Consider the following 14,308-nt stretch of genomic DNA (forward strand, 5'->3'; position numbering starts at 1 on the left):
GAGGTGAACAGGGAAGACTGCAAAGGGACTCCCCCTTATGTCCTGTATGGTTTGATTAAGGCTAAGCAACAGTCCCACTTAGAGCCCTTTTCAAGCTTCTACTTATAAAACTGAGCAATGCTGCTTCTTTTTTAAGGTCCACTTAAAAATAACAAAGAGGTGCCTAAGTATATCTGAACACACTTTTCCAGTTTTAAAATACTTGAGTAATCTTTTGTGGGTAAGATTGAACATGACATCTGTTTTTTTTGTTTTTGTTTTTAAACCTGAAGCTTTCTCTAGCCATCACATCGCCTGAAAAGAAACAGCCTGTATTGAGATAAAGTATAGATTTACATACAGATAAAGATTTGTTGTCTTGCAATATAAAATAAATCCTGGCAGAATAAAATTCTGTTAAGGGTAGGAATGTTATGACTCACTGGAGACAATCTTTGCATTTTTATATTCCTTTTGTTCTTTTTCCTCCTAGTTTTTGTTTATCCAAACCATTCACTGCACTGCAATCACTATTGTTTATCCTCACACTTTATTGATATTTACTGATGCCAGAAGAAAGGTACGCTCCAGTTGGTACATTTCAATGTTCCCTGCTGCTTAGATGAAAGCTGGGACTGTTTTCCTCTTGGAAAGTTGGTTTGTGTTTCAATTTTCATAGAAGTGACTAATTTATACTGTACATTCAACAATTGTCTCTCTCTTCATAAACACTTAATTCATCTCAGCATCTCTTGGCATAACTCACAGCTGAATTTTTTGCTGGGAGGGAAAGAATGTAAGGTATTTTAATAGTCTGTCTTGACTTTAATAGTACATGGCTATTTATTAGTAGGTACATTGATTAAGGGGATATATTTTTATCTTAATGTGAATGGATTTGCACTGTACATAGAAAGATTCTTCTCTATAACCTCAAACTTAACATGGTCAAAGACAGGCTTCTAATTCTTTCTCCCAGATCCTCTTCTTTACTTCTATTCTCCATTATGATCTAGATTATAGCCATTCTGCCTATGACTCGAGCCCATAACATGAGACTTATTTTCATCTCTCCCTTTCCTTCACATATACAATTCTGACACTTTTTACTCCACATGTTTGTTCTAAAAATACACCCTATCCTTTCTTCTCTGGTGGACAAAGTTCTTGTCAATGCCCTAATCATCTTCTTGCTTAAATACTGCAGTCTTGTCCTTTTCAGGACTATCCCTACTCTGTCCAGTCAATGAGGCTGACATGAAATGAAACTCGCAAAACATTTCTGGCCCATTGCTTTGACCACGTTACTCTCCACTCCCACCCTTTAAATTGCTGGTTCCCCATGAAACTCAACATTAATTTCAAACTTCTTGTCTTTGCCTTCTAGATCTTACAGTGGTCAGTATGTGCTTATGTTTCTGATCTGCTCTCTTGTAGCTTTTCCTCCACTCTTGTGCTCTGTAGTGATGCCAGCCTCAATACTTGTTTCTTTTCCTTCTCTTACAGTTCCCATACCTTATTCTGTGCTGCCCTTTATGTTTAGAATGCCTGCCTCAAAATTGTTTACCAAATAACCTACTTCACTGCATTCGGGTCTATTCTAAAATCTGACATCTGTTGTCTTGTCTATGAGAAATAAGAGGAGGAAAGATAAGAGCCCTTAAAGTTTGCACAATCCTTGGTGTATAACCACTGATCTTGCTATTTTCACCTTTTTTCTTCCTTTCCCCTCATGTGCCTGCTCTGTGGCCCTCACTTGAATTTAAATGTTATATTCCATGTGTTTATTTGTGAGCTGCCTTAGTTCTTCAGTGTGGCTAGGGATAGTGCTAGGGCCTAGAAATAGCCACGCAAGCAGAGTTCCATCTTATGGATTCATGTATCCTCAATGATAGTAAGAAATCAAACAAGATTGTAAGCTCTTGGGGGTAGGGATTGCTTCTCCCTTTGTGTTCATACATTACCTGGCACAGTGGGGCCCTGATCTTGATTGCAGCCTCTGGGCACTACTGCAATATCAAAAGGTTATTCCTTCCTGTGGTATGTAGACCTTATCCTGGAAATATACATACTATTTTAAAGAAGAGTGTTTTTTCTATGTGTCTTTTTCCTAATTTCCTGTTTATATTTTTTTCTCCCAATCTATAGTCCAGGTATCTAATCTTGCAGTGATAAGAACACTGCAGCACATTGTTTTGTAGGTTTTCTAGTGTAATAACCTTTGAAAGAGCAACTTTTATTTCAGCACCACATACAAGATCTGTATTGATACTCTAGGCATTCCCATGGCAAGAAGTCATGAGCTGTAGAAGTTGGGTTATATGCGTTTTAAAAAGCAGAGGCTATTGTTACTTTAAGCTGACATCATTTGTGACATGGGCCATATGGGAGCTCTATGTAATGGACACTACATATATTTCTAACTTGTTTTCATAATCTATTTAACAAATAAAAGAAAATCTAATGTTTAATATTTAAATAATGTTTAATTTTTAAACAAAGGGGTTTTTGTTGTTTTAATCCATTATTAAAACAGGATAGAAATTTTGCCTACAGCTCTCTATGAAGGACTTCCATAATGCAAGTGTCATAAATGATGATGTTTTTGGTCACCATTATGTAGAAGGTTCATACAGTAACTGTGATTTAAAGTCTCTATTTTCAAATAAATTTGACTGTGTTTTTCACCTTTTAAACTTTCATACTGCTGGATGACTAAAACAGGAACATTTTTATCTTTCATGATAGAATTAAATCTTTTTTTAATGTATTTATAACTCTTGAATCATAATTAAGAAACAAATGTGTAAGCACTACATTTTTTGTGCAAAGAAATGACTGATTATAAAACTAGGCATTTAAATTCTAACTATTATGATTCTAGCAACCTGGTAAAATGTTATGAAAAAAATATGATTTAACAAATGTTAGGGGCACAATTAAAATATTTTGATTACCCTAATATCTTGTCTGGGGCAGAACAATTTGATGGGTAATAGTTTCAAGAAAAGGACCATGTTTATTGTGAGATGTTGATTGTAGTTTAAAAGTTCTATTTGTCTTTTTTGGCTCCTGCTTCATATTGTACTGCAGGAAATGGTGGTAATGAATAAGTATGGGGTGTGCATCTTTTCTTGGTTAGTGATGAATTAGTGTCTGACTGCTGTTCGTGGGCCCTCTGTTGCTTAGTATTCTGTTTTTCTAGTATAGAGGTACTGACTACCTTGTTAAAAATGCCATGCTACTCTTTGCAGGAGTAACAGTAATACATTGCAATTATCAGACAAAACTGTGTAAAGGACATGCAAAGGTCCAATGTACCACTTCTCTTAAGAAGTGTTGCACAGGCCTTCTGAACCGTGGGGGAGGGGGAAGAGTGAGCAGGAAGAATTTCACTAGCAGTTTCATTTTAGGGTCTCAGAAGACTTCCCAAATGTTAATTAAGCTGCTGTTCAACCTTAATTCAGCCCCCTTGTGCATATGCATTGTGATAGTTTTAATTAAATGAACACATGCTATTTTTTTTCCAGAGGACTCCTGCCTCAATGAGTCCTCTGAACACAGAATTATTAATTTCCTCGTGGACTTTTCTATGGCATTCTCCACTATATTATCTGAGTGCTTCATAAACAGAAATGAATCTGTTTTCACAAGACCCCTGTGAGATGAGGCAGTATTATTTATCTCCATTTCACAGATGGAGAACTGAGGCTAAGAAATATTAAGGTAAAAAGACACCTAGGACCTAATTTTTCAGAGTACTTAGCATTATATAGCACTTCATATGATCGGAGGGTAGCTGCCATTGACTTTATTTGCAGTTGTGAGTGCTCAGCCCTTTTGTCAATCAGACTGCAGGATGTCAAGTTGAGCATCCGGTATGTGAGGCATACACAATTAATGACCACGTCTGAAAAGTTTGTCTTAAGTGACTTGATTGGCATCATGTAGGAACTCTGTGGCAGAAGCAAGAATAGAAATCAGTTCTCCAGGGCAGCATTCAACTGTCTTTACCATGAGACTGCCCTTTCTCTTCCTGCAGACCCCTGCCTCATTCACTGCATACCTTCCGAGCTTCTGTAACAAATTAGGTAGGGATACTACAGACAAGACAGCCCTTATTCAGCTCCAGAGGAGGTCCATCATTCACTGAATGAAGCAGGGGTCCTGTGGAAAAATTAGTATGCGATCATAAAGACTGTATCATAAAGCACACACACAGGGGGCTGAATTAAGCTTACACTCTTCTTCCTCTTATGTGGCATCTCCATTACTGGAGGTTTGTAACCATGGTAGCCCATTCTGTATGATCCTCTGCTAATCAATTTGTGGATAAATAATCCTTTTGATCCACCATTTATACCATCTCATCTGTCCAAGATCATCTTTTTCTGCTTAGTGTTTTTCTGTCGTCCGCTTTCTCTTCCAGTACCCATAACATGTATTGACTGCTGAACCTCTTAAAATTTGCCCTGCAAATTGAATCTTTCTTTTCATAAGATTTCTGACTAGCATTTGCTGAGTTTCAGTCATCTCCAATATGGTTTTGTTGGTTACTTGGTCTATGCTTGATATATTTTCAGATTTCTTATATAACACCATAATTCAAAGGATTGTAATTTCTTTATTATCAGTATTTTGGATGTCCGTGTTTCATAGCTGTAATTTAACACAGACCAAATGTAAGATTTTAAGAGTTGGAATTTAGTCTTCACATTTATGTCCCTTCTCGCAGGGCTCTGGAGCTGTGCTCCGGCTCCAGGCAAAAACCTGCAGCTCCACTGCTCTGGAGCTGCTCCGCGCTCCAGCTCTGGGCTCCGCTCCAAAGCCCTGCCTTCTCATCAGATATTTAGGTTAAGGCAACCTTAATTCTGGCATTTCCTAGCTTTTGAGTGCTTGACTTTGCAACCGTAGTAATACTCTTTTTAAATAATTTTTTTGTATGTAATTTCCTAGGTTTTTGAAAGAGGAAACTGAACATACAAATTCCATCATGTGGCATCATATTAACACCCACATGGGTAATCTTCAGGGTTGGAATCTTTAGCTCCACCACGCAGACCTCTCTCACGTGAGCTAAGGGGGTAACTGATAGCAGGGAGAAAAGTCTGGGCCACAAGAGCACACTCCCTTCCAGAGCCTGGAATAGAACCCAAGACTTCTGAGTCTCACCATTCCTTTGCTATCAGCAAATATCTGTGAAACCCACTGGCGGAGTGTCCCATCTCCGTCCCAAGTGGTTGTCTAAACAGCATAAATATTCTTTTGTCAGCTATCACATTTAACATTTGGGTTTGGGGAATTCTGTGCTTCCTGCTCATCAAAGAACTGAAACAATGTTCTTGAGGCACTGAATTACCAGCTGTTGGGCTCTGACTAGAGCCGAACTGCCAGTGCCATAAGGAGTTAAAAATCTTGACGAACTAGCAGAACTCTAACCTGTGTCTGGTGTAAGAGATCTGAGACCAAAGAGCAGGGATCCAGTCAAATGATACCTTCAAAGAAGAATAACGGATGGTGTGTAATTTCCCTTCCATGTTGGATGAAATGATTTTTATGTATGGTTTTATCAAGCCCTTTGATCCTTCTGATGAAATGTGCTATGAACGGAAGACAATTGTCATATCACTGTGACCCTACTCGTGACATCAACTGAAAATTATCTCACCAATACTACAAGCTGCTTCATAATATAGCCTTTCTGTTTCTGAATATTATTCCACTGCCATAAATGCTTTAGTCATCATTAATTATGTGGAGCCTTTTCTTATTTTTCCCTTGAACTTAGGAAATTGTTCCAAAGTTATTACTTTGTCTATCATGTAGAGACCCAGGAATTTGATAGGTATCTTCAATGTACAATGCACAATATAATTATCAGTTTAGGGTGGGATTTTCCAAAAGCACCTAGGGGCATTAGGAGCACAAGTCTAACTGAAGTTGTGTGCATGATGTTAGAATTCTAATGTTCTATATTATCAACAATTCACTTCCAGATAAGTTTTTCCCCCTCCAACTTTAGGCTATGTCTTCTGATGTTAAAAACACTATCCCTGGAGCAAAATCTGGGTATTTTTAGAAAATGCAATCTTTTAATATCACAAAATAAAACCTATCTGTACTGGGCCAGTGCAAATCTTCTTTAGGAATAAATGGATTAAAATATACACAATTGTAAAGAATAAAATTCCAGCTAAATTAATAATTGTCGTATCACCCAACATTTGTATCTATATAACAAGGAGAAACAAAGAAAACATGTTGAAATAACATAGCATTACGTGATATGTTAAATATTGTGAATTTATTTTTGAAGAGTATTTGAGAAATTTATTAATCTTTCCCCTGTTTTTAAAATGCTTCAATGTAGATGCTACAAAAACACCATTTCCCTTCTTATTCGGTTAACCAATTTATTTTTAATATGCATAACCTCACATAGTATTTTCTCCTGTATCTATTACTTTAAAAATATTTTGAGATCAAGATATCTGTCCACTGTGTTGTTAGATGTGAATTCTTTATATTCTGGTTGTTACTGTTTTGTGATGACAGGGAAAGATACAAGTATAATGGGAAGCTAGCGTTAAGGTCACATTCTATGAGTCCACCTCACCGGTCAGATGAGGACAACTGTGCCATGCAGACGCCTGTAAGATACTTTTTTACTTTTTTGTAATAAATTTGATCTTGTTTCAGTGACTTATTTTTATGTAGCCCCATAAAATTGTCATTTCTAATTGTAAAAGTCATCCCTGTGTGCGGGCAGAGAAATGTAGCAAACAACAGTGGGAAGGACTGAAGCTCACCAAAGTCTGTGCTCTGCAGTTGCCAAAAAAAAAATTTACATTGGTTACTTGCACTTTGTGCAGAACAAGGCTGGTCAGCTGCATTGTTCCCATTAAACAATTTAGCAAATTGTGCAGAACAAAGCTGGTCAGCTGCATTGTTCCCATTAAACAATTTAGCAAATTAACTGCTGTTGATGTCATAGATTAAAGAAAACTGCTGAGGCTTTTTTGGCTGCATTTAATGATAGTTGACCTTTCGAAGGACTGAATTTTGGACTGATTGTTTTATCCAGTATCGGACAACCAGCATTATGGCTTAGCAAGAGAGACTAAACAGACTTTATATAGAATCTTTTATCGTCCCAAATATTTGGTGATGATATGTCAATTGCAAGCAATCTAAAAACAAAAGTTCTTGCTAATAAATGTATACAGTTGTCAATATATATGCTGTTTTCCTTCATAAATGTGATATCTCTAGACTGTAGGTGGTATCATATTCCATATGTAATTGACATGTTTTTCAATTTAGTAGAGGTGCTAGACACTTTAAAAAAGTGTCTTATTGACCAGTATTTGCTTTATTTGAAGCAAAATAAGTGTTTAATATGAAACACTATTTTATAAAAGAAAAGGATGGTCTTACATTGAAGACTCTGGGCTGGGGATTTAGGAGATCTGGATCCTGTACCCAGCTGTGCCACAAGCTTCCTGTGTGACTTTTGGCAAGTCACGCCATCTTATTTTGCTTTCCTTCATTATCTCAGGGTTGTCTACACAGTGCCTTAAGTTTCCACAAGAGTGATGTAAATTTTAGTCTGCACTAACATGTTGCATACTAACTGGCCTTTGTGGACCCTGCTGGAGCGCACTAACAGTTCCTTTAGTGTGTGTTAATGTAGTCCAGTTTCAAACAGTACTATGTTAGTGTGCACTAGGGAACTTCTAGTGCACACCAGAATGTGGGCCAGTTAGTGTGCAACATGCTAGTGCAGACTGAATTTACACCTCTCTTGTGTGACTAAAGCTCCGTGTAGCCAAGCCTTCAGATACCACTGTGACGAGTGCCATAGAAAAGCCTATAAATAAAATAATTCTTTTTAGCTTTGCTAAACAGTTTGGTTGTTTTGGCTGCCTGGAACAAATAGCATGGTATAGTCTATGCTGTGCAGATGTTCTGGCATAATTCAGTCCCAGGTAGAGGAATTAGGGAGTTTACTTAAGAAGTAAAGAACTCCCTCAATTGTGCGCTCATTCCTTGAACTAAAAGCTCAGTTCTCTACATGGTTATGGTGTCTGAATGAGAACACATTTTCGAACAAAGAGAAGCTTGCATGCGATCTTAAAAACTTCTAGTTAAAAAAACCTAATGAGACAAAATAATTCATGCTTCCATGCATTGTTTTCTAACTACTGTAGTTTACTACAATTAAACTTCTATTATAGAACTGAAATAGAAATGTCTGGAATATTTTTTTCTAAGTCTTTTTAATGCATTAAATAAAATAATTAGTTACTGTTATGCTACAGTGAAACCCATTGTGAAAGACACTTGTAGCCGAAAGCAATCACCAGTCACTGCTAAGTGTTGGAAACTGCTTTTCTGGTCTGGAGCTGGTCTGCTGCTCCTCTTGGCTCTGGTGGTGGCTGTTCTGCCCAGTATCACCACTCCCTTCTATACTACAGTTCACTATCTTCAGCCTTCCTCTATTTTGTGGCTGGTCAATGTGCTTGTTCCCCATCACAGGTAGTCCCACCCAGCTCTGTTTTGGGGTATTGCTAGGCATACATCAGTTCCTTGCAGAAAGGCGGATTTTGGTCTCATCTTATAAATTCACTCCCTGTGAAGGAGGTCACCACTAAGGCAGACAGGGAAAAAAAGTATGTCCCATGAAAAATTTTGAGGTTCTAAAATTTTGTTTCCCTTCCACCATGGAACGAAACTGAGACCTTTTGAAATTTTTCACGAAAAGTGTGAGAGAGAAACTCACACACCCCAGCACAGGAATATCGTAATAGTTGGGGCATTCACCTGGGATGTGGAAGATTCAGGTTTAAGTCATTGCACTGAATCAGACAGAGCAAGGACTTGAACCTGCATGTCTCAGGTGTGTGCCCTCACCACTAGTCTATTAGCTATTCTGGGGTGGGTTTTTTGATGTTGATTTAGAAATTCCATTCTGGACCTGAGAAACCATCCCAAGAAAAATTTAGTGAAAATGGATATGTTTCCATGAAAAGTTTAAGTTTTGACAGAAAATGCTAATTTGACAGAAAAATGTTTTATTGAAAAATTCCCAGCCAGCTTTAGTCACCACTTTGGAAACCTGCTTGGTGGGAGGAGGGGTATGTGGGGGGAGGGGAGGTTGTGTTCTTTCGCTTTTATAATGCAGTTATATTTGTTGTTTTGTTACATTTTGAGGATATGGAAAGGGAGCAGCATTAGGCACAAATTATCTAGCAACAGGTAGGTGGTGGAGCTACCTGAATTGAAGCCAAGAGGAGCAGCAGCCCAATTCCAGACTGATGGTTTCTTGGGGGAAAAGTGAGTTTTCAAGGGGGACCAAAACTCTTCTTTCTTTTGATATGGCACCGTATTTTTTTTCCTTTGAGGGCAGTATGGTTCAACTAAAAGTTTCTTTAAATTGTATATCGGTCCGCTCTTCTAATATCTCCATTTTCATATTCCAGGGAGATCAACACAAAAAACCCATTTCTTTGGACGACAGTGATCTTGAAGTTCGTCTCAATAGTTGGAATCTTGGGGTAAAATAAACAGTGTATTTATTTATTTATTGGCTTTAAATGAAAGCTGTCTGGTAATTTAGTCTGTTTCTGAAATAGTAAACAATAACTTGGCCATTCCTTTTAGAGATGGAAACAAGTTGGAAGCAATCATGACACTTTGAAAGATAAATCATGAATAAATGTCATTTTGAGAAGAAACTGTTAAAAAAACACCTCTCTCTATATTATTATTTTTTAAGGGATGCTGGCATAGGCTCAACACCTCTACCTTGGTGTAAATCCAGTGATTTGCATAAATCCCTTGTGAAGCAGCCTGCAGTATTGAGGCCGATATTCCTGTACAGTCGTGGCTTCCTAACATATTTGTAAATACTGTACTTTGTAACAAAGTTGAATGTTGACAGACTTTACTTTAGCTTGTGAGATAAGTCATCTTTCATCACATAAATTAAATCTGAAAGAGAATACTTCATTCTGAAAATGAGATCGGATGGAGTTCTCCCTCCACCAAGTTCCACAGACAACCTCAGCATATATATTTATTGGATGTTGGCAGTAATGGATGATAGGGCTCTCTGTGCTTTATTTCCACTTTTATCATTAGTAGGACTTTAATTGGGCTTAAAACATTTAGGTAGGACATTAACATTTTAAAATATTCCAGCCAGTATATTTTCAGTCTGTCATCTCTCCTTAGGACACAGACATATTTTTAATAGTATTTTAATGTGCTGTGTGTTTTTGGCATTACAATCTACATGAGGCAAATACAGTTAGACAATTAATGTATTTCTTATAAATAGGATGAAAGGAGTTGTTTATTAAAATCAATTCAATATTGTATTTAAAATATTCTGTATTTTTTCGTACATTTGTGTGTGCATACAGATTTAGCACGTCAGGTTTGATCTTTTTCTGTTGATCTTTAGCAATTAATTCAAGTTTTCTAGACTTGAACAAGTTTAGATTCTACTTTGATTTAAGATAGCTACCATATTGAGATTTTTCTCTCTTCATTCCTTCAGTTACACTCCTCACTATCTCATCACTCATCAGTATGGAACCTGAACAGCAGGGATTTGATAAAGTCCCTACTCTTTATAGCAATATGACAGGTTTCAGAGTAGCAGCCGTGTTAGTCTGTATCCTCAACACAATCAACTCAGGGCTAAATAGGGATTGGGAATGGCTGAGCCATTACAAACATTGAATCTATCTCCCCTTGTAAGTATTCTCACACTTGCTTCTTATCAAACTGTCTGTACTGGGCTATCTTGATTATCACTTCAAAAGTTTTTTTTTTTTTTTTTCTCTTACTTAATTGGCCTCTCAGACTTGGTAAGACAACTCCCACCTGTTCATGCTCTCTGTATGTGTGTATATATATCTCCTCAATATATGTTTCACTCTATATGCATCCGAAGAAGTGGGTTGTAGCCCACGAAAGCTTATGCTCTATTAAATTTGTTAGTCTCTAAGGTGCCACAAGTACTCCTGTTATTTTTATAGCAATATTCTCTCATGATATTTTGTCTAATCCTTCTCCAATTTGATTAGGATTATGGATCTAGTCTAGTGGATCTGGAATCATCCAGTTTTCATCCACTTGAATAGGTTTTTTTTTCCCCTCACCCTTTTCTTTTTTCATCAGTTTTTCCACTTTGTATTTATTTCTATGGAGCCAGATTCTCAGAAGATTGTTTGGATACTTATTGTACAGAAGTATAATTAGTGTATAGGTTTTGTCTGAGTAAGGATTTGAGGATTGGGTTCAGTGTTCTGAAGTGGTGGTGGACACTCCACACTTAATACTGAAGCTTCTTCATATAAAACCATGACTTTATCAAAAAGAAGTCAATCCCCCTGAAATTTCCTATGTTGTATCTCATCCCAGAGTAGAGTTTTCTAGACAGTTTGGAAGAAATTGGGAAAGGAATGTTACAGTTACAATGTTTGAAGAATTTTTCTGTCATTCAGTTTTCAAAAAGTTTTCTAATACTTTTTTACTTGTATCTTCAAACACATTTATAGCAATTTTGATCTTGCTGAGGTGCCATTTGCAATTCTAAATTATTTTCTTTTTTTGAGGAGTTTGGGATTATTTCAGGAACAATGAAGATATAAGAGCTGTTTGGGTGTGTACAGTGCAACATTTAAAAAAAGCATAAAAATTCAAAAGTTGCTCATATAAAATGGACCTTTCACCAACTCCAGGCTTTGCTACAGCAGTCTAGGCTGAGCAAGAGGTGTGGGAATTACTGGGTAAGTGATGGAGGAGGGAGTGGATGGGAGGGAGTGGGAGACTGTTAGATGTATGGAGATGGGATGAAGAAGAGCACGGAGGGCTAGGGAATAGAAAAGGGGCATGAAAGGGGAACAGGGGAAAGCGAACACTGAACTGCAAGTGACTGGCAGAGGCACAGGCAATATGCTTCCTATTAAAAGATCCATTTCCAATATTACTATAGCATCAGATCATTACTCATGTAAAAAAATGATGGCCAAGATGTTCAGAAGTGACTAGTGATTTTTGGTATCTGTTCTTGGCTGCCCAACTTGACACCTTAAAGGGGCCTGATTTTCATAAAGTACCAAGCACCACCCTCTGAAAAACAAGCCCCTTTAAGGTATCTCCTACTGGGCATTGAAAAATTGAGATACTCCAAATTGCTCATTGCTTTTGAAAATCTTGGCCTACACAGTTATGTAAATCTGCTGCATGATATAACCCATCATATCACTAAACAGATCAGTTATTCATAAAAATGTTCGTCTACTCCACCAACAAAATCATGCAATGAGTAAACTTACAGATCTCTGAAAAATTAATATATTCTGAGAGTATATTCATTTGAAAATCTTTCCTGCGTGGTTAAGAAACAATATACTCAATAGTATACCTCACACATTTCCATTACGAAACAGGAAACGTTAAGGTTGAAAGGCTGTAATAATATGATGTGGTGAAAGTAAGTATTGAAGGATTATATTGCATCGAGGTACTGAGTGTTCATTTAACCTTTTTTTTTCTTGATGTAAATCTGTAACTTTTTGGTAGGGGTGGAGGGCATGGAGGTAGGAATGTTAGCTGGGTTCAGCTGAAACACACTTTCAACCTGAACACTTTGTTTAAAATGTTGTTTATTTGGGTTAAGATAACATTTTTCTAGTCTATCTTCCATTTGGTCAAATGTCCGAATGCTGCTTATTTTTCTTATGCTGTCCCCAACACGGATGGACATAACCGTATTTAGAAATCTTGGCCAGTGTTTTGCATTCATGGTGTATGGTTTTCTTCAGTAAAAATGTAAGCGATAACAGAGAACTTCTGTTTTTTTGCTTCTTTTTCACAGTATTATCTCTCATGCTTTGGTGCCTGTTGACATTCTAAACGTAAATTGCACACTTGCTTTTCTTCTTCCCAGAAGAGGAAAAGCTTGACCTTGAGTCAGTTCACTAGCTCTCTGCCTGCTTGTTCCAAATCTAAAGGGGAGATGAACAAAAAGGTCCTAGATGCACCTTCTTGGCCCTGAGAGCAACTCAACTTTTATACAGCGATAAAAGATCAATTTCTACCATTTTAAGACTTCTCTGAAAAACACATTTTTAAAAGATTCTAAATTACATACCGTGAAATTACCTGAATACTAAACTTCCAAACAGCCTTTTCAGTAGTAGTCGATGCTATACAAGAAATTCCTTGCAGGGGACAATAACAAGAACTTAACAGGCATTTGCAGACTATTGAGAAGTGCATTGTATGAATATCTAGATAGATTAGATTACAAAAATGTGCACGTTTTTTAAACATGTTAAGTATTTGAATAGTTGGGGAACTTCAGTCTCTGGATGTTTAACAAGTTATAATTTAGGGCTGTCAATCGCAGTTAGCTCATGTGATTAACTAAAAAAAATTAATTGCGACTAATCCCAATTTTAATCGCACTGTTAAACAATAGAATATCAATAACAATAACAAATAATAGAATTTACTAAATATTTTGGATGTTTTTCTACATTTTCATATATATTGTATTCTGTGTTGTAATTGAAATCAAAAAGTGTACAAAAACAAAACAATGTAAAACTTCAGAGCCTACAAGGAGATAATGCTGCTCTCTTAGGATCATAGAAGATTAGGGTTGGAAGAGACCTCAGGAGGTCATCTAGTCCAATCCCCTGCTCAAAGCAGCACCAACCCGAACTAAATCATCCCAGGCACGGCTGTGTCAAGCCGGCCCTTTAAAACCTCTAAAGATGGAGATTCCACCACCTCCCTGGGTAACCCATTCCAGTGCTCCACCACTCTCCTAATGAAATAGTTTTTCCTAATATCCAACCTATTCCGCCCCCACTGCAACTTGAGAACAGCTAGAGGGGGAAAGAAGCCTCAAAAGACCAGGAAAGGGTTTAAAGTGAGGGCCAATCAGCTCCTGGCTGACCAATGAGAGGTTGAGAGCTCATAGAATCATAGAAGATTAGGGTTGGAAGAGACCTCAGGAGATCATCTAGTCCAACCCCCGGCTCAAAGCAGGACCAACCCCAACTAAATCATGCCAGCTGGGCCTTAAAAACCTCCAAGGATGGAGATTCCACCACCTCCCTAGGTAACCCATTCCAGTGCTTTACCACCCTCCTAGTGAAATAGTTTTTCCTAATATCCAACCTAGACCTCCTCCACTGCAACTTGAGACCATTGCTCCTTGTTCTGTCATCTGCCACCACTGAGAACAGCCTAGTTCCATCCTCTTTGGAACCCCCCTTCAGGTAATTGAAGGCTGCTATCAAAT

At 37.5% G+C, this 14,308-nt stretch overlaps 1 protein-coding gene across 1 annotated transcript in view; it reads left to right on the forward strand.

Moving 5' to 3' along the window:
* The window catches only part of CEP112 (centrosomal protein 112), a 303,594-nt gene that overhangs the window by 11,797 nt on the left and 277,489 nt on the right, over positions 1–14,308 (forward strand). The window contains exons 4-5 of the mRNA XM_065415534.1: positions 6,535–6,631; positions 9,462–9,536. Of these exons, the coding sequence (XP_065271606.1) occupies positions 6,535–6,631; positions 9,462–9,536 (172 nt within the window). The remainder of the gene's footprint in view (positions 1–6,534; positions 6,632–9,461; positions 9,537–14,308) is intronic.

The sequence above is a fragment of the Emys orbicularis genome, chromosome 13, assembly GCF_028017835.1.
Source record: "Emys orbicularis isolate rEmyOrb1 chromosome 13, rEmyOrb1.hap1, whole genome shotgun sequence".
NCBI lineage: Eukaryota > Metazoa > Chordata > Testudines > Emydidae > Emys > Emys orbicularis.